General features: G+C 36.4%; 1 protein-coding gene across 50 annotated transcripts in view; it reads right to left on the minus strand.

Annotated features, from left to right (window-relative positions):
* ABI3BP (ABI family member 3 binding protein) overlaps positions 1-24744 on the minus strand; it is a 223318-nt gene that overhangs the window by 47801 nt on the left and 150773 nt on the right. For 13 of the 50 annotated variants that reach the window (XM_072722113.1, XM_072722100.1, XM_072721947.1 and 10 more), the window contains 13 exons: positions 23330-23386; positions 22266-22325; positions 21520-21603; positions 20834-20893; positions 18371-18445; positions 17257-17313; positions 16043-16090; positions 15216-15281; positions 13049-13123; positions 10065-10139; positions 3507-3566; positions 2878-2925; positions 1961-2041 (listed from right to left, as the gene is read on the minus strand). In XM_072722113.1, the coding sequence (XP_072578214.1) occupies positions 1961-2041; positions 2878-2925; positions 3507-3566; positions 10065-10139; positions 13049-13123; positions 15216-15281; positions 16043-16090; positions 17257-17313; positions 18371-18445; positions 20834-20893; positions 21520-21603; positions 22266-22325; positions 23330-23386 (846 nt within the window). Of the gene's footprint in view, positions 1-1960; positions 2042-2877; positions 2926-3506; positions 3567-10064; positions 10140-13048; positions 13124-15215; positions 15282-16042; positions 16091-16563; positions 16636-17256; positions 17314-18370; positions 18446-20833; positions 20894-21519; positions 21604-22265; positions 22326-23329; positions 23387-24744 lie in introns of all 50 variants that reach the window. The other 37 variants (XM_072722129.1, XM_025989941.2, XM_025989940.2 and 34 more) reach the window with 12 other exon arrangements.

Raw genomic sequence — 24744 nt, forward strand, 5'->3', positions numbered from 1 at the left:
TATTAAGTTTTTTATCTTCTGGTTCTATTATTTTAATGGTTATTATAAGGATTTCCAAAAGCTTTTTGTTCACGATTACATTTCATGATCCTGGACACGGCTGTTCTTAAATTGTGCCTCTTAACTGTTTTTAGATATTATCATCCTCATGCCTCCTCTCTATTCCATAAACTCCACAAAAGTTATTGATGTGAGCTGGAAAAGAAATATATCATATGAAAAGAGGTGAATTTACACTATGTAAGAATAAATATTCTTCTATTTATGTCATGTGAGAGTCAGTTTATTGACATAGATACACTTCTGGCCAAAGTAAAAAATAAGTGTGGCACTACTTTTACTCCCATGTTATCTCGAAGTCATCACAGCATCACATAGATGTAGCAAATTACTTTGCCACACACTGTATCCAAGAAAATACTTGGTGCATAGAACACACTGGCATCTTTTTTCTGCCCTGCTTTATAATCTGGATTCTGCTCATAACAGACATACTTGGGACAGTTGGCAGGTGAGGGTTCTTGCTTCAATAGACTGAAGTACATTAAAAACAATAGGGAGTAGAAAGTAGATAATTGGTATATCCAGCAGTGGTTCTAGAAAAGTATGTTTGCCTTTGCTGTGCTGGGTAATGTTCACTTTGTGGGCCCTGGCTAGGATAGACGAATATTTGGAAATTAGGATACATTTGGTCAGTTTTAAATTTTGTCCTTTAAAAAGGATTTCATTTTGAAATGTGATCTCTCTCTCTCTCTCTCTCTCTCTCTCTCTCTCACACACACACACACACACACACACACACGACAGATTTATTTGAAAAGGGATAAAGGAAAGAAAAATAAGGCCACTGATTTTAAACATAGTCATGTGGGATGTGTGCGGACAGGGCAGGGGAAGCAACAAACACGAGCAGGGAACTCTTGTTTTCTGATTCATTTTCAATTGAGGACGAGGCAAACTGGGGTCTCCCGTGAAGTGAAGAGGTCGGTGCTGAACTTTTGGAAAAGCATGGCCCACTCATCCTCACCAACCTTCCTGACACACCTAGCCCAAGTCGCATGCTCATCAGATTAGCCTGACAACCATTCTCTGAATTGCCTCTCTCCCATCTGTCTTTAACCTGAAAGAACCCTTCACATCTTTAACTCTCACTCCAACTTGAAAATCCAGGGTAAATGTCACCTCCTCTGTCACCTCCCCTAATGCACCTAGTAGTTTGCTTGCTTAGCATGTTGCTCATTTCTCTATCACACTCGTATGTATAACACGGGGGTGAATCCCAGGAGCTCTGGTGACTGAAGAGGTGGGTTTCAATCCAGCTTTGACATTAGCTGGTGACTTGGCCCAATTTTTAAATCTCTCTATGCCTCAATTTTCTAAGCTGTAAAATGAGGCAAGTAATAGAACTTGCTGGGCGATTGTTATGTGGTTTAAAGGAAAACGTTACACACAGTGCTGGGAGGTACTGAGGAAGCCCTACTCTCACTAAATCCTGTTTCTTCATATTAGATGCTGAGCTCTCCAGAGTAAGGGCTCAACCTTAAAACAATTTCTTTTTTGGAACTCTCATTGCTTAGCATTTCACTTACCACCCATAAAATAATAATTACGAGATGAAATTTTTCTTCCCAAAAGCAATTTCAAATATGGAAAAACCAACCAAGAAGTATAGCATTGATACACACTGGGAACATTTCTCTTTTTAGAGCAGTTAAAATTTTGTAAAGGTGTTTTAAAATATTCTCATTTTATATTGAAAACCAGCATAAATATTAGAAGGACAAATATATGGTTAATGTAAAAGAATCAAGTGGAAAGGATTCTTTTTTTTAAATAATGGTAAGAAGAGACCCTTTATTGTTTAGAAACATCCCATGAACACAAAGTACGTATGGCAACTTCAAGGGCAATGCCTGAAAGGTAGGCCTTCGTTGGACTGAAATATGAAAACAAAATTTACCCAGAGTGGTTTGCAGTTCCGCTTGACTAGTACTTGGTGAAATCATGGGTATAGAAGGGCTGCCTCGTGTCTCTAAAGGAGCTGCAAAAGAAAAGTATCGGCATTTTTAATCTTTAGATGCAAAAGCCAGCACCAGGCCAGAATAATATTACATGAGATCCCTTCATTTGAAACAGAAAAAAGGAAAACATTAGGTGGGTCATGAAGAAGAAAGTTAAATGTAATACAGAACCTTCAGGAAAATGACCGTGGAATATAAGAATAATGGTTCTCAACTGTTGGTTTTTGTTTTGTTTTGGTTTTTTGTTATTTGTGTACCAGGACAGGTAAGAAGTAACACTCAGGGCTTGACATACTGCATGACCATCCCTGGTAAGGATGGGGTATGAAAGTGAAACAGATCTGGTCAGCTGTAGCTGTCTCTCCCATCAAGAGAACATACAGGATTATAAACTGAGTGAAAATATTCGTTATTGTCACAGTCACCTGGAGTCTCCTCAAGTTTATTTTTAAAAATAAACCATTAGCAAAGTTCAGCATTTTGGCCAATATTAATAATAATTACATGCCAGGACCTTTCATAACTTGTCACATGCTAGTGTGTTTTAACACGACAGCCGAGAACCACTAAACATGCAGAAAATGTTAACTAGATGGGCATGAGCATGTGGAACCATTTCGAATGTGGAAATAAATGAGGTAGGTGGAACTCAGTAATGAGTAAGTAGTCTTAAGCTGGTCTTCAGGGCCAGTGAAGCCATTGCTTTTCTATTTTGGAAAGAGTAAGAGTAATGAGAATGAGATGATGAAGTGGATCGAGAAGAGATGATGTTTCGAGTTGGTAAGTTGAGAAAGACCTGCAATTGGACTGTAGCAAAGAAAACAATTAGAGTTGGTCGGTAGGGGAGACACATTACCTATTGTTGTCTCTGGTGCATCAATTCTAAAGGTAACAGGTTGCAGAACTAGGTCAAAAGCAAACCACGGAAATATATTTATGAGAATTACTACCTGGTAAAGTAAACAGCATTTCTGCATTTCTAGATGCTTCCGTTTGAACACTTAAACATCTCAAAGAATCATAGTAAATATGAGAAAATTCTATATATTAGATGCCACTAAGGAAATTTGGCTTAGCTAAAACTTGAATCTCATTCACTGCGACTTTGAGGAAAATTTTTGAGTAGGCACGCACATTTTTGACTCAAAGTACACCCACAGTTGGAACGTAGTTCTATTTACATTTTGAAAGTAGGTAAAAATGGTCGGTTAACAAGCATGTCTTATAATTTTAGCACAATCTCCTTTTCGATGGAAACATTTCCAGAGGAAAATAAGCTAATTATATACTATTCCCTCGCATTAACCAGAGAAAAAAATTCAAGCAAATTGTAAGATGAAATCTTCACAAAAAAGAAATACACATTTTATATCCATAATACTCTCCAAACTTCTTCCAAATCACAATGATTTAAAATGTATTTATCCTAAGAACATTTTTTGAAAAACACACCTCCTAACTGGCAAAATAAAACAATTTGTTTACCAGGTTCACTCTGAGAGACTTCAGGGTCTGGTTTAGGGGGAAGGAGCACATCTCTTGGAACTGAAAGAAAAAGATTATAAAACACTGTACTATAAATGCCACATCTGGAGTGAAACCTAACCTACAGATAAAATATCCTGGAAAACATGAATAAAATAAAGGCATTTTCACAATGGCTAAAAAGCCATGAAAAGGATTGTTTTTTCAAAATGGAAAAAGTCACTGTGTAAGGAAAGCTCTGATGGTAGTTAAACAATATTGGTCACCGTTCTTTATGAAGCCTTCCTTGAGGGGAAGAGGAAATAACAAAAGAGGAAATAACTAATGTCATTAAACACAAGAGGGTGGCTTAGTCAGTAGAGCATGCTACTCTTGATCCTCAGGGTTGTAGTTTCAAGCCCCATATTCGGTGTAGAGATTACTTAAAAATAATATCTTAAAAACAAACAAAGAAACCCCAAGAAAACCAGAAAGTTGACTCTTGCCTGAGGTGGCTCGCTGCCATTTGATATTCAGATTCAAAGTCCATGGAGAGCAACAGAAAAATACATTATCCTAGGTAATATAGGCATAAGTGGCCCATAAATTAAGGGAGACAGCAAGAAAGGCAAATTCTTGAATATCTGAGAGGAGAACAAAATTTTATTCTAAAAGGCATTCAGAAAATGGAACAAGAGGAGCCTATCCATCATTAGAAGAGACCACATGTAAAGTCTATGAATGTGCTCGTTACGAGTAAATGCTAGGTACATGTTGTCATTTTTGTCATTCTTGGTGATGTGCCTTCTAGTAGATAAGGTTTCAGGGCCTCTTTGACAGTTGAGAGTGTGTCAACTAGGGACCAAATGTCAGGTAGAAGAGACACACTTACAGTCAGTCCTTGATATCCAGTACATTTTTAGAATTTATTTTGGCAAAATAAAACAGTAGACTGGGAATCTGATACCTTTTCTCCCACTGAGGAAAATACCAGGGTAATTTACCTACTATTAGTACCAGATTTTTATGACAAAGTCTCCTTCCAAGAGAAAGGTAAAGTGATTCTTTGGCTCAGTTTCACCATAAAGAGGGCCTTCTCAGTCCTACTGTCTTGCTGAAAGGTTTTCCTACCACAATGAAGATCTGGTAAGTACCAGAATCCCTTTGGTAGTCATCATAATTTCCTTGCATCCTAAATGATGCTGGGGGAAAAAAATTAGGATCCAGGGTAGAATTCTATCTCAGAAAAAGAAATCTTTTGCACCATGAGGTGCCCAAGCACCACTTCCCCATTAGTGTAGAAACAGTTTATATAGAACTGACATTCTCTTTGTACTGCTTTTGGAGATCATATTTAACTTGCATATCAACGTGTTCTCAGTCTAGGCCACTAAGTCCCAATGCAGTTATAATTGTGGAATTTGGTACAGTGAGTAGAATCTTGACTCAATTAGAACCTTTATGAGCTAAAAGGAACTTGAAAATTTGATTTTTTTTAAAGAGAAAAAAAAGGCTTTAAGAAGATCAGTGGTTGGTCCACAAAAACTAAAGAAAACTTACTACAATAGTGAACATTTGACCTTTGCTATGTAGTGTTTTTGAGATTCAAAGGGTAAAATATGAGAAATTTCCAGTTGTAAATCAAACTAAATGTTTATCTAGAGGGTGAAAGACTTTGCTTTGGCTCTGTGAAGATCATGGCCATACAAAGAGGCCTGTAGTTTCTAAATACCCTAAAAGGCTATAGTTCTCGACGATACAGAGAGGAGCTGGGATTAAGGAGAGGCTGAGAAAAAAATGTGCTACCAATAAATCCACCGTACTGTAAATACATTACTCGCTGCCTGCTTTCGTTGACTGTGGAATGTAGGCCAGGGTAATGTGAATTCCTGCTGCTGCAATTGGCACTTTTTAACCATGAAGTGATGATTTAATAAACTGTCACTGCAGACTTTCTAAAGCAGGTGAAATCAGTGGAAAGGAAAGAAATAGAAATATTCACAGGAAAGGGATATGAATCATTCTTACTTGGTCAAATGCAGCTCCAAGAAATGAAACCTTTTTTTTTTTCTTTTTCCCCTGTGTGGCATTCCTCCATATATTACATTGAACAAAAGCATGATTCCTAAAATCTAAATCTTCCACGTGGGGAGAAACTTAGTGTATTAATAAAGACAATGTATATAAGAAGGCAGTTTTAATTTCCTTATAAGAATATTTTTATAATAAATATATTAATATATAATACTGGAATTATATTTTAGACTCAATTATATTAGCTAACTTACCATTTATATTGACTAACCAATGATATTAACTGTCTTTTTGGATCAAGTGCACCAATCCAAAGAAAGATCCAACTAAGATGATCACAAATGGAAAGGTCTAAGAGGGACAAATGGAAATGAATACACAGGAATGTTTTGCTAGAGTAAAGGAGAGAAATTAATCTGTTAGTCTCTGATAAAGATGATGAAAATACAAAGTTTTCAATGAGGTTTACTCTTGCCATAAGCTACCAAGTGACTTATCTTGGAAAAGTAATACACGTGGGCTATACGGCATTTCCACCTCCAGACTCTCTGTTCCTTTATTCTAACCTTGTACCTTTAGGTCCAGTCTGGGAGGAAGCATGTCTCATACCTGTTTAGAGGCAACTTTCAGAGCATTTCTTCTGCCATCAGGCCACCCTCTCTTCTAGAGCCTTTTACCTTCCATTATTTCCATCATCTTTCATGTCTCGCCATTAGTCCGTATTTCCATTTATCCATGATTTCCTCCCTCTTCACCTATGAAATAGTTCAAAGGCTCCAACATTCTAAAACTGATAATCCTATTCCCTTGAGAAGGTCTCCCCTTCAAACCATCCTTCCCTTATACTCATTCCTATAATCAAAAGACTATTTGCTTTGCTACCTGGTCTCTCAATTGTATCTTCATCTGCTGTGGTCTGGCTTCTACTTCCCTGATCCCTTGCAACCATGGATCTCCAATGATTTATCCATAGCTCTGACGCCCAAATGCTCCAAAAACTTAGTTTTCTTCTTAATTCGACCTGACTAGACCTGACCTAAGGCTAAGTACATTTTTTTCCTAATTACATTTTTTATTCATCTGGTGTGGCACACTCACACTTTTTGCTGCAGACATATTAATATATCTGGTATATGTTCTGTTTTACCTTTCTAAGATCTGGAAACTGCTGGATTCTGAAGCATGGCCCATGGCTTTCAGTTACGGGTTTCTGGATCTGCACTAAAAGTCCAGCATCTCCTCTGATCCCTCCATACCTCAGTGTCATTTCTGAGCATCCCTCCTTGCCTTACCTCCTGAGGCCCTCCTTCCTGGTACTCTCCTATATTTTCGGCTGCAACTTCTGCTGGCTACTCAATCCTTATCCATTTCTTAAGTGTAACTGTGTCCCCCAAGCCTTTGATCTCTGAACTCTTATTTTTCTCGGTCTATACTTTCTTTTTGGATGACATCATTCACACACAAGGTTTAAAAACCTGCAATCTGTAGACAGGTGACTCCAAAATCTATATCCTATATTTTCAGTTCAGAAATCCCCAAATACATTTTGACTACCAGTTAGATATTCCCGTTTGAAAGTCCTACTGGCCCTCCACACCCAGCATGCACAGACACAAGTGCTTATTCCCCTGTGTTCTTTGCCTTAGTGGCATTATCATCTACCACTTGCCCAAGTAGAAGCAACAGTATCCTCTTCCTCTCCATAGCCACAGTCATGGCCTACGTCCTACCTAGTGATTCTATCTCCAAAGGCATTTCAGCATTCTTCTCCCGTTTCCTAACTGCAAAAATGCATAAGCGTGGCTGCAAATTGGAATTTACCAAAGCAAATAGTTCCACAGAACACCTGTGAGGACTGCATAACTTGCCAAAATCTTGATTTTCTTTCTGATTCACTTCCAATGACTGAGGTCTATCCAGATACCTATGGACCAGAAGAGTCACCACAAGTCTCTTTTTAAAAATTTATTATTATTATTTTTAAGATTTTATTTATTCATGGGAGAAAGAGAAAGAGAGAGAGAGAGAGAGAGTGAGAGAGAGAGAGAGAGAGAGAGAGAGAGAGAGAGAGAGAGTCAGAGACACCGGCAGAGGGAGAAGGCTTGATTCCAGGTCTCCAGGATCACGCCCTGGGCTGAAGGTGGCGCTAAACTGCTGAGCCACCCGGGCTGCCCAGCTATTTGTTTAGAAACAGATCTACAAAGAAAGCACCTGTTGAGCCAGGTGTTAGGGCAAGCCCTTTGCTCTGAATTTGAAATCATTCCTCTGAGGCAGATCTGAAGCAAGGACAGTTCTGTTTTGGTTCTGGATGTGGTGTGTGGGCTCACTTTTTCTAGATTCCTCATTAAATGCTGTAGCAAGAATTCAACTGAGTGGCTGGAAGGTAGTTTTTTAAAATCCTAAGCGGATGAAACTGGTGTCGAACCTAGGAATCTACAGAATAGAAGGACTGTGTGGCAAATCCTAGGCTGACTTACTGGATACAGATCTAAAAATTCAGGTTTGTTACTCTGATATCACTCAGAATAAATTTTGAGATAAACTGTGATAAAACCTAACTCTTGTCTTGATTTCAGCACTACATTTTACATTCTTAGATTTTTGCTGAGCGTCTATTTCTTTACGTATTATTTCAGTACGTATTAAATATATGTGTTGTTTCCCCTCTGCTTTCTGAGCTATAACCTAGAGGAGCTTCTAAACAAGATCCTGGGCTCATTAGGATGCAAACTTGCACCTAGATATGACCCGGAAACTGAACATAACAGAGCCTAGTCTGTTCAAGCACTTGTGAGAAAACTGAAGATTATTCCTGTAGGCACCACACCCCTCCAGCAACAGGGGAGTCCCTAATCAACATATGGTGGGACCAGCACCAGGTTTGGAGATAGAATTCTAACTGAACACGTGAAACTGGAAAGTCAATGGGATAAGCCCAATGGAGGCTCCAGGGGGAAGTTTTGCTGTTGTTCCAGTGCTCAAACTTACAGGTTAGAGTTTCTGTGAAAAATAATGTAGAATTAAGGCAAATATTAGATATCTAAAAAGAAAAAAACAACTATAAGGCATAATTTACTATTAGATATGGTTTAACGAGATTAAGTCATAACAGGACCAACAGTATTACTTTCTCTAACAAAAAGGAAAAGCAAACAAAATCACTCAAACCTCCTCTTGTTATCATTAATGACTCAATTTCTATTACACTTTTTTTCCTGCAACTCAAAATAAGAAATTGATCTTTTGCAAGTGGGAAAAATCAGCTTTTTTTTCTTATGGGTATTTATTATATTGGCTGTTGTGTTTAGTGATGTAAATTGAAATTCTAGACTTCAGAGCACAGGGGCCTCTCTCTGGCTTACGGCCACCTGCAACAACCAGACTATCCCACAGCAGCAATAATACCCGCCCCGCTTACAAATCTGGAAAACATTTATAGCAAGTGAATTCCGCCTTGCTTCCAAAATGCCATCATTTCATGCTATGGCTTAGAAATCCCTTAGTTCTGGGAATGTTCCATAGGCTTCTAGGAGCATCTAGAAATTTATAATAATTGTACCATTAAAAAGAAAGAAAAAATTAGAGCATTTTCCAGATACTCTTTCTCATTAAAAATTAGCTTCGTTTGGGTTTTAGAGAACTGTTCCTCTTACAGTGACTTCCTAAGGTCACGAGGATCTAGAGCATTGGTGGCAAGACTCAGGAAATGTCTGGGCCCTTGCGGTTCCCACATCAACTACTTCCACAAATATAAAATTATCCTCCCCCCCATAAATGGACAAAAGAACTTCTCAGATAATAAATAGATTTATAGCTAAAGAAATTCCTTGTGTATGCAAAATTTATTTCTCAACCTAAGCTATTGTTCCATGAATCGATAAAGTCTAATATTTTTAAAAGATTATTTATTGATTGATTCATGAGAGACACAGAGAGAGACAGGCAGAGAGACAGGCAGAGGGAGAAGTAAGTAGGCTCCCTATGAAGGGCCTGATATGGGACTTGATCCCAGAACCCTGGGATCATGACCTGAGCTAAATAAAGGCAGATACTCAACCACTGAGCCACCCAGATGCCCTGACAAAGTAGAATTTGACCAAAAAAAAATCTTCAGTGCTGGATAGTGTAAAATTACTCAACCAAAGATAATGGGTGAACATAATTTCCTCTGTTTGCAAAAACATTTTATTTTTTTATGGAAAAAACTTCAAATTATTTTATATTATTTCAGTGAACCATTTGAACATAGTATAATTAGCACTGGTAGGTTTATTATTTTTTTTATAAGTCAGAAAGTATGAGAACTTTAGTTCTAAAGGAAAAATCTACCCTTGGCATAATTCCCTATCATTTGATTGTCTCAATGGCTTGCTATAGGAGAAACCACATAACTAGCAGAAATTCTGAGATCATACCATGGATGATTCAACGTGGTGTGGGAACATGAGTGAAATATTGACCTCACATCTATCAGCTCTCAGGTGTCATTGCAGCCGAGTGTGACCGGAGAATGCTTTTGGCTTAAACAAGAAATAAATCATTTACCAGGTGGAGTATGTGATACTTCTGGACTTGGTGATGTTTTTGGCTTTGAAGTGACACTCTGGGACACCTTTCGAGCTGAAAGAGAGAACTCAGATCATGAGTCATTTTGTTTCAGCATCTCCCAGTCCTGCTAAACATGGCATATATGACAAGCTATAAGCCTGACCAGGGATTTTAAAAATGAGAATTAGATAGAAAAATAAACCTTAAGCTCTAAGCATTTATCAGCTAGAATTCCAGATACTTTTAGAAAAACGATGTCTGAGATATCACAAAATATGATTAAGCATGAAGGGTAGGATGTAGTTTTTTTTTTTTTAGATCTTCTTTTCAGAAGAGATAACAGTTACATTAAAGGGGGACTGTTCCTCTTTTCTGGATGTTTGCTTGACTCCTCAAATCTAGCCTCATGCCTTTCTGTGAAGATGAATTCAGTGAAGTCAGAGCAGAAGCCACTGAAGCACAGACAAGACAAGCTTAAGCTCAGCTCAGGCAACAGCAGAAAGGGAAGCAGGAGGGCCTAGAGTGGGTAGGCTCACATTCCACAATGGCCTGCAGTGCTTAGGCCCCAAATAAATCCTTAAGCAAATTCACGAACTAAAATTGTCTTCCTCCAACTGTTCCTTTGGAGTAATGAGGTGTTAATGTAATAGATACCAGAAAAAAGGTCTCATTTATTTATGGCTCATTTTACAATTTTAAAAATGGTTTTATAAGAATTATGCTCTTTGATTCTCACCATGATGATGGAAGGAATAATGAGCTTCACTTTAATGGCTTGGGTTAGTGCCTTTCTGTCTGAGGTTACACAGTAATTAAGTACCAGAGATGAGACTTAAGCTGAATGCTGAGGTCCAGACATGAGCACAGGTCCAAACACTTGGGTTCTCTAGAAATAGGTGCTCAGGTCACATTTTACCTTCTTTTCTTTTCTTTTTTTTTTTTTTTTTTTGGTGGAAATAATAAACCTGCCCTAACCCAAAGGATGGTTGTGAAAAGTAAATGTGCAATGTCAAAATGTGAAAATTATGACTATAAATTTTTTTTTCCATTTCTAGAAGATTTTCACCAACTTGACATTGAAGGGTCTAAGTATATTTTGATTCTCATGTTCTTTGCCCTTACATAACCCAGAAGCACCCATCGTTTTGATGGTTATAGGATTTATAGGTATAAAATTAATAATGAGGTTGTTTACTATTACCTATGAACACTGGAATCTAAAAATCAAAGCTTTATTCAATGACAAAATATTCTTGATGATTTGTTATAAACTTTTTATTCCACTTTGCCTTTAAAATATTGGCATCTAAGTATACAGAGGAAGAAAGGTTATATGCCCAATTAATGGAATTTCATTCTGAAAAAAGTAATGGAGGAACACACTATGTTGTACTTGAAGTTGTACACACTACTGTGGGGATCCCCAACAAGTCTAACAATAATAATTTGCCTTCACTATTGTTATACACAAAACATTGTTCATCTAAATGGCCTTTTGAAATTTATAAGAGCTAGGCAAGGTAAGGGAGAAAGTACTGGGATTTGAATATTTATCTTTACAAGATTTAGTTCATACGCTCAATGTCTTTAAAAGTCTATAAAAACCTCCTGTATTGCTAGGATCTATTCAGTAAGATCATTCCCTTGGGTAAGGGAATTCCTAATTTCACCTACTTTGATGTAGAATAATTAGAATGCATTTTCTTTTTCATGATAGATTTCTCAAATCTTTATCTTGCATTAAGGAACACTGACAAAGCCAGAAGTATTTGGGTTGCAGTTACTTTCTATCTATTATGGGTGGAATTCTGAACTACTACCTCAATTAGGTGCAAATTTTGATGCTGCTAACATTTTCCTTTCCCCAGACTGTAAGTGGTAGTGAAGGTTCCTTTTCTAGGAAATTGGAGAAGTACACCCTCATACTTTTTGGAAGCAGACCATGTCATAAACGATATAATTAAATGTATGTGATAGGCCTAGACTGTAAATTCCTTGACCATGGAAAGATGCAATTTTGTCTCATATCCCCAGTGTCTGGCACATAGTCAGCATGCAATAAATATTTGTTGAGTGACTGATGAAATGAATTAATCACTTAAGCATTAAGGGGTGATATAATTTGAAATTAGAGAAAAGAGATAGGAGATCAATGGGAACAGACAAAGCATGACCAAGTACATGCTTGGCATAGGCGCCAATGCTAGAAATGTTTGGAAGAACAAAATGCATCATAATTATTAACAGATGGACTACAGAGGCTGGTTGAGGAATAAAAATTAGATGTCAAATACGGAGAACCTACCAGAGATGTAAATGAGAAACTGCAAGGAGGAAAAGATGATGAACTTTTTTTTGAGGCATGTCAAGTCTATATGGTAGCCCCAAATAGAGATCCTCTGAGGCAGCTGGAGAAACTGGACAAGATCTTGGTTGAGAAGTTAGGGTTAGATTTAATCATTGAGATAAGAGCCTCTTGAAAAGAATCAAAAATAGTTTATATGTTTTTTTCTCTGGGTCCTTACCAAAATTTTACAAGCAAAACCACTAAAGCAAAGTTATATGATCATAATGTTTTAGGAGAGAATATATAAAACCTTCATGACATAGTGTTAAGTAAAATCTATTGAAAGTTAAAAAAATTATATGGGAATGGCAGGGAGAGGCACATTCAAGGACTGTGGAAAGGACAGGTATTCCCAAGCTCAGAGAGGCAATGGGAATAGGTAATCTACTCTTTAAAAAAAATCCCATTCTTCTCCAGCTCCTTTTTCAAATAACGTAACTATAAGGAAGTCTCCTGGAATAAGCTATTCCAATACCATACTTTTTGATGAAGTTCAAAAATAAATGTAAATATTGTTTAGATTTCAAAGGAAGACCTGTTATACAAGAGTTAAAAAACCCAACTTGCTGTAATTCAATAGAATAATTTCACTAATATCAAACTCTTCAGGCCAGAATATAAAATATGTATTTACCTGGCTGTGTTTGTGGGATTCTTGGATGTGGAGATGTTTTTGGTTTGGGAGGAGCACGCGGTGTCTGCTTGGGAGCTAAAAGAAAGAATATAGGTTTGGAGCTCTTGAGCGCTTCAAGAATCATAGTATCTAAGCTTCTAGGATCTCAAAAATGAAGACCTAAATACACAGCAATTAATGCAATTAAAGCTTTCAAAGAACCACAAAATACAGGAAGATAAATTTCTTATATTATTATAATGGAAAGCAAAACAAGAAACTACATTAAATGATGTCCAAGATACTCACTTGGCAAATGAAAATGTTGGAATTTCAGAAATATCTAATCAAATACCTTTTTAATAGGTTAAAAATAAATTTCATGATAACAAGAACTCATCCTTATTACAAGTCTATACCATTTTACCAGGATATCCCAGTACAATATTTTTAGGTGCAGATAAATACAATTTTTTCCTCTAAAAACAAAGTTAGCATGTTACATTCCAAATATACCTAGAAAATAAATGCATTTTAATAAAGTTATAATGGAAAAATCTTATTAAGCAAAGCACAGTGTTCCTTGGTCATACTGGGGAAGAAAAACTGAGCAAAAATTGAAAGGATACATTCCTGAGAAATTTATTCCTTTCTTGGGCAATTCCTAAAGTAGTTCTAGGACATTCACTGTAAAAACCAATGGTTTCTTTACCAAGAAAATTAGAAGTATATCCTGCTGGAGAAAAGGAATGATCAAATGGGAGGTTGCAGCCTGTGGAAACACCTCATTTGGATTGTCTCAAGCATGTTTGGTATAAACAGCTTAAGAAAAACAAAACGTTTTTCAAGGTCATGGAGTTTCTGGCACCTTAAGGAAAGCTTGCTGAAAATAAGAGTTTTTAGATACCAGAAGTTTCTAACAAGTCTGCATACAGTGGTTGCAGTGGAATCTTCAGTGGAATTGCCTGTAGAGAAATGAACACCAAGATATGCAAGAAATTGTACTGGTTTAGGAGTGTGAAGATTTAGAGCTTCCTTTGTTAATCGCTCAGTCTATAGCCTCACATTCTCCACCAAAAGTAACGAGTTTTAAGAGCCCTTCCAATCCTGAAATTCTAATTCTAAGAGTTCCTTTCAGTCTTGTGATTTTCTCCTTGCTTATGGAGGTTCCTGACAAGCTATTTGCTTCTCCCAGGATATGAAGTAGGCACCACTAAAAGTACTCACAATTAAACATTTCAATCATATCCATTAATACAGTTATTTAAAACACTTGGGAAAAGTTAGAGATAATTGGAGCAGACCCAGTTGATGCAGTTAGTGTGAAATTTTGGTAAAAAACTGTAAAGTTTAACAGGTAAAAATTTAGTAAGTTATTTTAGAGGACAATGTATAAAATTAATATTCATATCACCTTTGGAAATAGACCCATGTGAAATAGTTTAATGACAATCAAAATACAAGTTTGGGCTTATTTTTGATAAACCATCAGTCCAAGAAAGCCTACAGATATTGAAAGGTTTTTTTCCTTGTAAGAAGCAGCACATCATTTAGTTATTCATGTCAGGGATTTGTTTCCCTATATTTCAAATTCCACCATCAAGTAAACCTTTATGACTTGCCAACTAGCTAGTTTGACTTCATTTTTTTTTTTTTTTTTTAATTTACGTGCAGTGAAATGGCAAAACTGTGGCAGGAAGAGGAGTAGAATAAGGATAAGATGACGGGCCAGTTGTGGCCTATCCTTTATGTGGATTGCACAGTGAACTCTGTTTCTGGAGGTTTCTGTTAATCTCAAACACAAATTAGATAACTTAAAAGATTTTGTACGTGACCAAAGAACTTGCACTACTCAAGGTGACAAAGTACTTAAAATTAGAAAATATATTTATATTTAAAATTCGAATATAAATGTCCTTCCCCAGAAACATTACTATGTCCTGTTTGAAACACCTGCAGAGTAGCTGAGAAAGGTTTTTCAGCCATATCCTGAAGAATATCACAACACCGTCATGTGAATGGCTATAGTTTATACATAAGAGAAGTGAGGCATCAGAAAAGTAGGATCGTCCGTCAAAGAATGTGAGCAAAGTGATTAAGTTAGGTGTTTTGATGTCCCATATTGTCTTTCCATTCTTTAGGTTCTGTGAACACTCACCTTCTACGTAAAATACAAAATAATATTTACCAGGCTTGGTCGGAGGCTCATCTGGGCTGGGTAGGATTATAGTTTGGGAAGGCAGAGGAGATGTCTCTATGGTAATTGAAGGAAAGTACCTGGGGTTATGATAGTGCTTCACAAACTTTAAGTACAGATGACAGAAAGGACGGTAACAATTAAAAAAAAAGGAGAAAATTGCAGCTCTGTAGCTAAATAACATTCCTACTCCTTCATAATGCATGCAATTTTAAAAATGCTGAGATGCCAGATTCCAAAATACTTTCAAAGTAAGCAATATCCTTACTTTTTAAATCTTCACTTCAAACTAATACCTCCTTCAACAACCCCAGAATAATATATTTACTAGTAGCCTTAAAGGGAAAACCCAAACAATAAAAAATGTTAAAGCATGAGCCAGGGAAGAAGCATTGGATTTCACTTAAAATTATAGCAAAAAAAAAAAAAAAAAAAAAATCAAACACGTAAATGACTATGATGGAATGAGTGTTAATGGAAAGTATGTTGCTAGGGCAGAAATATAAAATGGATCACCATACAAAAGGAAAACTGAAATATTCAACACAATACAAGCTAGCAGAATGTTCAATGTTAGGAAAAAGATGCTTTAGGTGTAACAGTTTCACTGACTTAAATAGAGAAAGAGGCCAACATCTAGATACAAAACTGAGCAGAAGAGACTTTTTGGAGGATGGTTATGAATAGAAGCACCTAGAAAGAAAATTAACTGCCATGACAAAGAATGATGCTGCAACATGAATTCACAATGAGAGAGAACCTCAGGTTCTCAGGTGATGGTGGCCACGGGGACAAAAGCTGCAGAGGCGTGTCATTACCTAGTGTGCTCTCGGGTAGCTCAGACACATTTGTAATAGATTCCACAACTGTAGCAAAAAAAAAAGGAGAACAAGTTTAGAAAACTTTCAGATGCTAAGCTACAGCCAAGTATTTCTCTCTTGAACTTGAATATAAACACGCCTCATTCTCTTTGGAATTTGCATCCTATTTTAACAGATAGGACAATGGATTTAGAAAAAAGAGAGGACCAAGGGGGGAAATCCTATTCTATCACACTCATTCTTCTACTAATATTAATGTTTTAACTGTCCTTATCTGGCCGTCAGGCACTATGATGCCTCAATATTTTGATACCATAGAGAAACCAGGATTTCTATATTCAGAGGTTAGTTATCATTGCAGTTTTAAGAATCCAAGGATTTTGGAAACTATTGCTCTTCAGTTGAATTCAGTTGTAGAACAAGTATCGCAGCTTGAACTTTCATGTTCCATGGACATAAGAGATGCTAATTTAAAAACTGTTGAGTCATTGAATTAAAGCATTGAAAACCTTTACCACCTTCAGTCTTTGGTTCCTCTGGACTGGGTGGTGCTTTGGCAGAGGGATACAGATAATCTGTTACAGTTGGTGCTACGGAATAAACAGGGAATGGCTGGTTAGTGGTGGGCAGGGCGTAACACACTGTCACAGAACACGGTATTTAACTTGAAAACAGAGGTTATCCCAAGTAGATACATTCATGAGATTATATAACATTCAGGTAGACTAGGAATGACTACAATTTAAGAGGACAGAGATGAAGGCAGAAAATCAAGGCAGTGTTCAGTGTGGGCATGTGCACACACACACAATAACTGGCAGTGTCTTTAGCAATTTCTACCTGGAGCAAAGCGGATAATTTCACTTCCTTACAGATTTTGATTAAGGATTCTAGTAAGAAAAAGACAAAGAGTGAGTCCTTGAAAACATAAAAATGAAAAATAGGATGTGCGTATTCATATTTAAGGAATGATCAGATTGTTAAAAAAATTAAATCTTGCATTAAGAGTGAAAGGGAACCAAGGAAATTGCAAAACTTGCATAGCAATACAGCAGGCATCAGCACAATGCGCTGTAGGTAACATTTAAGAGTCACTGGATGAGCACACACAAGATGTGAGGAGCTGTGAAATGTCACAAAGCGTGAGGATGACTTCTGCAATGAGATGGAAAAGCACATGTATCTTACTTCTCATTGGGAAACATGTTTACCTATAGCTTCTTTTGATGACTCAGTGCTTAATGTAACCGATTCCAAGACTTCAGAAACTAGCAAAGAACACAAGATGATACAATTCATCAAGGATGGGTTGTTGCCCCATTGAATGGATGCGTACAAACTGAACATTTAGAAAAGTGTCTCCTACCTATAGATGTTCAATGTTGGCTATTGTGATAATAACAATATAATTAATAACACTAAGGGAGGCTCCAATAATTGAATTGAATTAGCAGTTTTGTAAGTGTTGTAGGTAACTGTTAACAACCATACCTTCTTCCATCATGAGCACTAAAATGCTATTTATACTATATGTTGGCAAATCGAACTTAAATAAAACAAATGTAAAAAAAATTCGAGTTAATGTACTTGGGTCATAAATTTTAAGTGGGTCATTTGGAATTGATCTTTTGTATTATAATAAATAAATCATAATGAACCATTACAAAAAAAAAAGCAAAAGAAATCCTCCCCCCCCAAAAAAAATCCAAAATACCATTTAACTAATTAAAGATACATAAAGAGGTGAAAAGAAATTATAATCCTATGCTAGAAAATTTAAGAGCTTGCTTTTCAAAATATATGTCAGGGGTAGCAACCACATTGTTGACTTAAAGTATTTGTTTTCAATTTTGAAGGGCAATATTGTATAGAGTGGTTTTGTTATCTTTACTTGAGTGGGAACTTTCTCCTTCCTTGATGGTCACAACTGAGCTAGTATTGTTTGCACATAGTAGAGCACAAATTTCACTTACTACTAAAGAGAACTATGAGTTTGTAACCTTTAGTAAGAAATAAGAATAAAGATAAAATCAATTTTTCTAAGTGTTTTTGTTGACTATTTCATCACGTACTTGATTGTTCTCTACGTGATAGAGTAAGCACAAAATGAAATGAAGATAAGTGTGTTTATCAGTTGAATAGCAATTGCTATGAATATATTACTAATGGAATACCAATAGAACATCATGGAAAGAGCCTATACAAATGTATAGAGTTACTAAATGTGTATATTTGCTTTTTTGTATTTGGAAATCAACACTTGGAGTATGTCCCCTGAAGCTCACAACAGTGAACCCAGACAGAAAAAAAAAAAAGTCTAATTACCAGGTTGACTCTGTGTCAATTCTAGGCTTGGTGATGTCACCGGTTTCAAAATAAGAGTTTGCAGTTCAGTGGGAGCTGAAAGAAGAGCATCTAAGTTGTCAAAGTAATTTTGGATATGTCACAGATTTTAGATAATGGGAGCAATGAATTGAAATGCACAGATCTTCAAAATCACAGGGTTATGGAGAGCCATGCAGAGTATATATTATTTAAAGCAGCCATTGACAAACTGTGGCCCTCCCAATCCAGCCCCTTGTCTGACGTGTGAGCTAAGAATGGCTTTTGTATTTTTCAATGAGAAAAAAAAATTAGAGTAATATTTTATGACATGTGAAAGTGGTATAAAATCCAAATAAAGCTTTATTGGGGCACAATCACAAACTAAGATGATTCAAAGCATATTTTACATATCATTTAACATATTGGTTTTGGTTGCCTTCAATTGAGATACTACAGCAGAATCAAGTAGTTGTGACATAAACTGAATGGCCCACAAAGTATATTTACCATTTAACATCCTTACAAAAAATGTTTGGAAAAAAAATAGGTTCTCACTGACTTTTGTAACTGAATCTGAATTCCCACAAGGGCTTTCTTTCTAAGAGCTTCCTACCACTGATTTTAGGGTATTATCATTACCAAAATGTGTAGTACCATCTAGGAGCATTTTGTTCTGTGTTCTAGTTTGACCTCCCCCTTGGGCAACCTCAATAGGTATTGAATATTTTTGTTTTATTTTTGCTATTCCTATCCTTCTATCTACTAATACAAAATACTGAAGTTATTTCAAAGCCCAGTGTTCTCTATAAGTACACATAGGTCTTTCATGCATTTAAATATTTTCTTTATTTTTACCACTCAATTAAACAAGTTGCTTTTGTATAAGAAAATTGCCTTATATCTAAAACAACAACAACAAAAAGCCCCTGAGAACAGGGTTTCCTCACAATTATATCATACTCCTCTCAAGAAGTGAAACATATTCTTATTTTTGATCTCTACTTTTGTTCTTCACCTCACCCACTCCACTGAACTGTTATGGTGCTGGAAACACAGAGGGCAAGGAGATTTTTGTTTACTAAGCCAGAGAAATATTGCTAATTAAAAACAATGGAATGGAATGGTAAGAGAATTGAATAAGATGCATCTTGTGTTGGAGATAATGCTTAGGCAGGGCATGTGATGAATATGGCCACCATCAATGTCTCCCAACCATGAACCTTCTGGTCAACATGCAATTGTAAGGATGCTAACTACTGTTTGTGTCTTCTTTCTTTTAGAGGGCATAGAGGTGGGAAAGGGAAGTGAAAGTTGACAAGCCATATCATTGTCACTCCTGGGATCCAACTGCAATAAGCTAGGAGTACTCAAACTAGAAATCATGGACTTTCTTAGTTTCAACTGTGAAACTTTGCTAAGTTTAAAGTGTGGGAAGAAAATGGATTTTTTTTCCCCTATGTTTTTGAAACTAAAGGAAGAAAATCTTGGGTTGCTATTGTTTTTATAGGTGAAAAAACCATCAAAAGCAATTACATAGACTTATGTTTCCTAAAACATATTATATTTTATTGAGTTTACTATCAAGTTTGAAAATTTTTACTTTTGGGCAGCCTGGGTGGCTCAGCGGTTTAGCGCTGCTTTCAGCCCAGGGCCTGATCCTGGAGTCCCGGGATCAAGTCCCACTCAGGCTCCCGGCATGGAGCCTGCTTCTCCCTCTGCCTGTGTCTCTGCCTCTCTCTCTCTCTGTCTCTCTCACATGAATAAATAAATAGAATCTTAAAAAAAAATTTTTTTTTACTTTTCTTATCTAATTTGCTTATCACTACTGATGGTGTTTTGAAAACCAAAATAATAACAAAATTTGTTAAAGGAATAGATATTAATATGATTAGACACTCAGAGATTCCTACTTAGTAAAGATTAAGAACCAATCCAAACTGTGGTGGAAGGAAAAGAATAACCAAATTCATCCATGGGGGGGAAAGCCTATAACTTACATTTACTAGGATTGGCACTTCCAGGAAGTAACTTTTTTTTTTTTTTTGGATAATTTAATGTAACAGGGAGAAATCATCCTAATATAAGAAAAGAATAATGAGAATGTCTCAAAAATCTTATAGAAAGTAAGTTGCTCAGAAAGAGTGCATGGTATTTCAATATCATCATTTTAGAAATCTAAATACCAAATAGATGGGTTGTAATTTGGACTTCAGACATTTCCTTCGATCAGATAATGAAATTTCAAACAGGGTTTCATGGCAGATAGATTTCCTTAACTAGGTCCAGGGACACCTTTAAAAACAATAGGTTGCACTTGAATTAAGAATCCTGACTACCCCTAAGATAAAGTATGAAACAGAACAACAGCAGTGTAAGGAAGCAGGAGCAACTCTGGCCATGACAGTGATGGAGTAGGTTTTTAATAAATATAAAAGCATATAATGAGGTCACAAAAGTCATTACCTAATGTTGTTTCTGGAGCCTCAGAACTACGAATAACAGGTTCAAAGCTTGTAGCAGGAACTAACCAAAAGCAACAATATGAACATGAGAAAGTTTAACCACACATAAAAAAATCTTAATTTTTCTTTCAAAACACTAGTTTCAAATGAATAACAATTTTTTTAAACTTTTGAATTGGCAGGAAGTAGTTTCTTTTTGAGGATTTGGTCAAACTAATTGGAAGTATTCATTGCAGAAGGTAGTCACAACCTTTCAGTTCGACTCGATGTTATTATGGTCAACATGAGGTTTTTCTAGGTATTTGATTTTGTGACTCTAATCAATATGAAAGCTTGCTTTGGAAATTCCGTTAAGGCAAAAAATGAAAATATATGTGAAAGTAACTTGTTGAAGTTTTTGGAAGCCGAGAAAAATACTTATGCTTCTATGATCATGACCACAATAAATAGATCATGTGTTTAAATGCAGATATAGCATTAAATAACCGAGTCACTATTCCAGTCTTATGATACAACACATCTTTAAAGAGACCAAATATTTCACTCAAGTATGAGCTGCTAACCATACCTCATGCCTTGACCTTTAGAGACATGGAGACTCTTACTTCCCATCAGAGGCATTTCCTTGAGACCCCACTGGGACAGACTGCTAGGGTTCACCCCTCAAGCCATGGATAATATATTTACCCTGTTTGGTCTGAGGTGCTTCAGGGCTTGATGTGGTTTTAGGTCTGGGACGTGGACGACGGGTTCGTTGTGCTGTTTTAGAAGCTGAAGGACAAAACTTCAGATTACTCCAGTGAAGGCAGTTTTGGAAATTAGGCTCTAGATCTTCTAAAATACATCATATTGTCTTGAAATTCCAGGTATATGTATTTCAAGACTGATATATTTTCTTTTTTCTGTTAACGACTTTTTTTTTAACCACTGAAGATTCTTGAGAGATAAAACTCACACATAAAACTACATCAAGGAGTGAGCAATCTCATAAATCTGTAGCTTCCAAAACAGGTAAGGACTATAGCTAAGCTGTAGGGTGGTGGGATTTTAGGTTCACACCAAGAAATGAAACTTTTCTAAAGAATCTATGATATCATGAGAATTGTTACGGTTTGGTTGGTCAAAAGAAAATATAGACATTACCGACTTTGAAACTCAGCTTTAAATTTGAGCCCTGTTTAGACAAAAGTACATGATGCAAGTTCAAGATTACATGGTTGACAGATATTCCTAGGTCCATGCATAGCTTTTAAAAACAACAGATAACTTCTTTTAAGAGTTATCATTGCCCTTAAGGAGAAAAATAAAGTTGAAAGACAGCAGAAGATGACAAGACAGTCTTATAAACCTGGTGAAAATGTCCTTATGATTATGATAGAATGAGTTGATGATGAGCAGGAAAAAACCGTTGAAGGAACACAGAATATCATTACCTAATGTTGTTTCTGGGGCCTTGGTTCTAAGAGTGATGAGTTCAAAGGCTGTAGGAAGAACTGGCCCAAAATAATAAAATAAACCAAAGAGAATTTAAGAATTCACTTGAATACTAACTGCAAAAGTCAATTTCTAAGCTTTAGGACTGACAGAAAAGAGACACTCTGCAGATTTGTTCACATTTTGCAAAATACCCATTAATCTCATAAGATAGATATAGCATTATTCTCTGCTAAATATCACCATGGTCAACAAAAGTTCTCCTAGATGTTTGGTTATCTGATTATTGCTAGTATGCAAACTTCTGCTAGACTAACTTTTTACAAATTTATATATATTTATATGTTTCCAGCTATATTGGAAAAAGCATTTATCAGTCTACTTGTACTTCTGTACAAGTTGAGACAAATGCCTATTATTTAAGTAATCATGGATGCAATGATGAGCTTATTTACTTGAAAGCATGAGGATCAATACATTATGCAGTGTGCTCGTCAATGTTTCGAAGTAGTCTTTGACTCAAGAAAAGTTAAAATTGTTAAGCCCTCTTAGCGAAGAACAAGGAGCCTACTCTTATCATGAAAGCCTATCATTTAAACTTTCAAGACTTAGGCACATTTAAAATTTTGACTATTAACTAAAAAAATTTTTTGAAACAATACATCCATCAATATAATAACACAGACCCTACCCTAACACCATAAAACATAATGTAATTAAAGAACATGGAATTTCTGTAATTGATGAAGGATAGCAGTGTAAAGGGGTAGATGGAAATTCATGTTTGAAATGAAGCTTAGAGTAGTCAATGCTTTTTCAGCACATGCACGTTTTCACATGAAACAATGAATTAGTTACACGGCAGTTTGATGTCCTGAAATGAGCATATTCAGTTTTCTTAAGTTCAACAAATAACAGAGCTTAGCATAATTTCAAGATAAAGACCGCAATGGAAGACAACAGCGGATGCTGAAATGGTTTTGCGATGCCAAAGAATCTTTAGCCACAATGGTATGACAGTGACCAGGAAAAGCACTATTTTAAGGACACACATTCTCATTACCCACGATTTCTGGAGCTTTAGTTTTAAGAGTGCCAGGTTCAAGATCTGTAGTAGGAACTATGAAAAGCAATGAAATAAACACTTGTGAAAAATCAGCAAATTAAATCTAACCAGTACAACATTGCTTCAATAAATGTATAGCAGTTACATTTTTTCCTGAAATTAAATACTTAAAGATTTGGTCACCCTATAACCAGGTAAACATTCTCTCAAGAAATAGTGATAGCTTACATAATCTAGTGAGCATCTCAAAGTCTACACAATCTTCTTTTGGGTATTTTAATACCTAATTCCAACTATTGCCCTAGGAAACTTGTTTAAACGTTTTACCAAATATATACTAATAAAAGTGTTCAGGCAATTGTTGGCTTTTCTATGGAAGCTTTAAGAAGATAGCATGGCTAAATAAGATGGATACAGTAAATGGCTTTTATGTTTGAAAGGAGGCATAGAAAAGAACATAGCAAAGTGAACCATGCTCGTCTTGTTGTGAACTCCTAAGTGGAAATAGGCTAGGCCTCACATGATGCAAAGGCATTCCACTAATCAGGATGAGTAACTACCACTCAGTGTGTGGTGCCCAGGGGAGCAGCTCTCTCCTTTAATCACAAAACTGTGGTACCCTATATGTGTGGAAGAGATTGCAGGGAAGACCACTAATGCTTCTAGGGTCACATCCAAACTTTTGAGTCGTACCTTCAAGAACTTTGTTCAACTGCTCTTCTGGACTCTTCCAAACACTACACTATGAATTAGCACTTAGAAGCATGACCTCCCTCATTCCAGGAGGCCTGTGCTCTCTGGCTGGCCTCAATACCTGCTTCCTTCTTGCCTCTGTTCAAATCTATGAATTTAAGACCCACCTTCCTCCTAACTCCTTATTCCTGTCCTTCACAAACTTCCCGCTAAGCTCATAGATGTTTATAACACCTGCAAAAAATAATCTGGAATTGCATAGACACATTGCCTTGGTTCAATCTTTGAATGTTTCCTATTGGGGCAGGTTTTGACTTTGACTATACTACAGAAATAAAAACAAGCTGCCTACATCTGGGATATCTTCACAGCTGTTGATGTAGCTGTGGGGAAATTAAAGGCACTTAATGTTTCTTGAAATAAAAGTGATTAGTTCTACTTAAGACATTTTATCTTTTAAAGAAGTATGGAATGAAATAATCAAGAATAAATATAATACATATTAAAGTAGAAGATCCTATGTATAAAGCACAAGGAATCCAGTTGCCACACATGTCTCCTCAAGTCATGTTTTCCTTTGCTAACTCAATGGTGGGATTCAGTACAGATCATCTTGTGCCTTCACCTATACTGGGGTCACATAGGCTATCACTTCAGCCACTGGCATCAATCCCAGACTCCCAAGAGCTGCCAAGACTCACTCCTTTAACCAGAAACCC

Source organism: Vulpes vulpes, chromosome 1 (assembly GCF_048418805.1).
Source record: "Vulpes vulpes isolate BD-2025 chromosome 1, VulVul3, whole genome shotgun sequence".
Classification (NCBI taxonomy): domain Eukaryota; kingdom Metazoa; phylum Chordata; class Mammalia; order Carnivora; family Canidae; genus Vulpes; species Vulpes vulpes.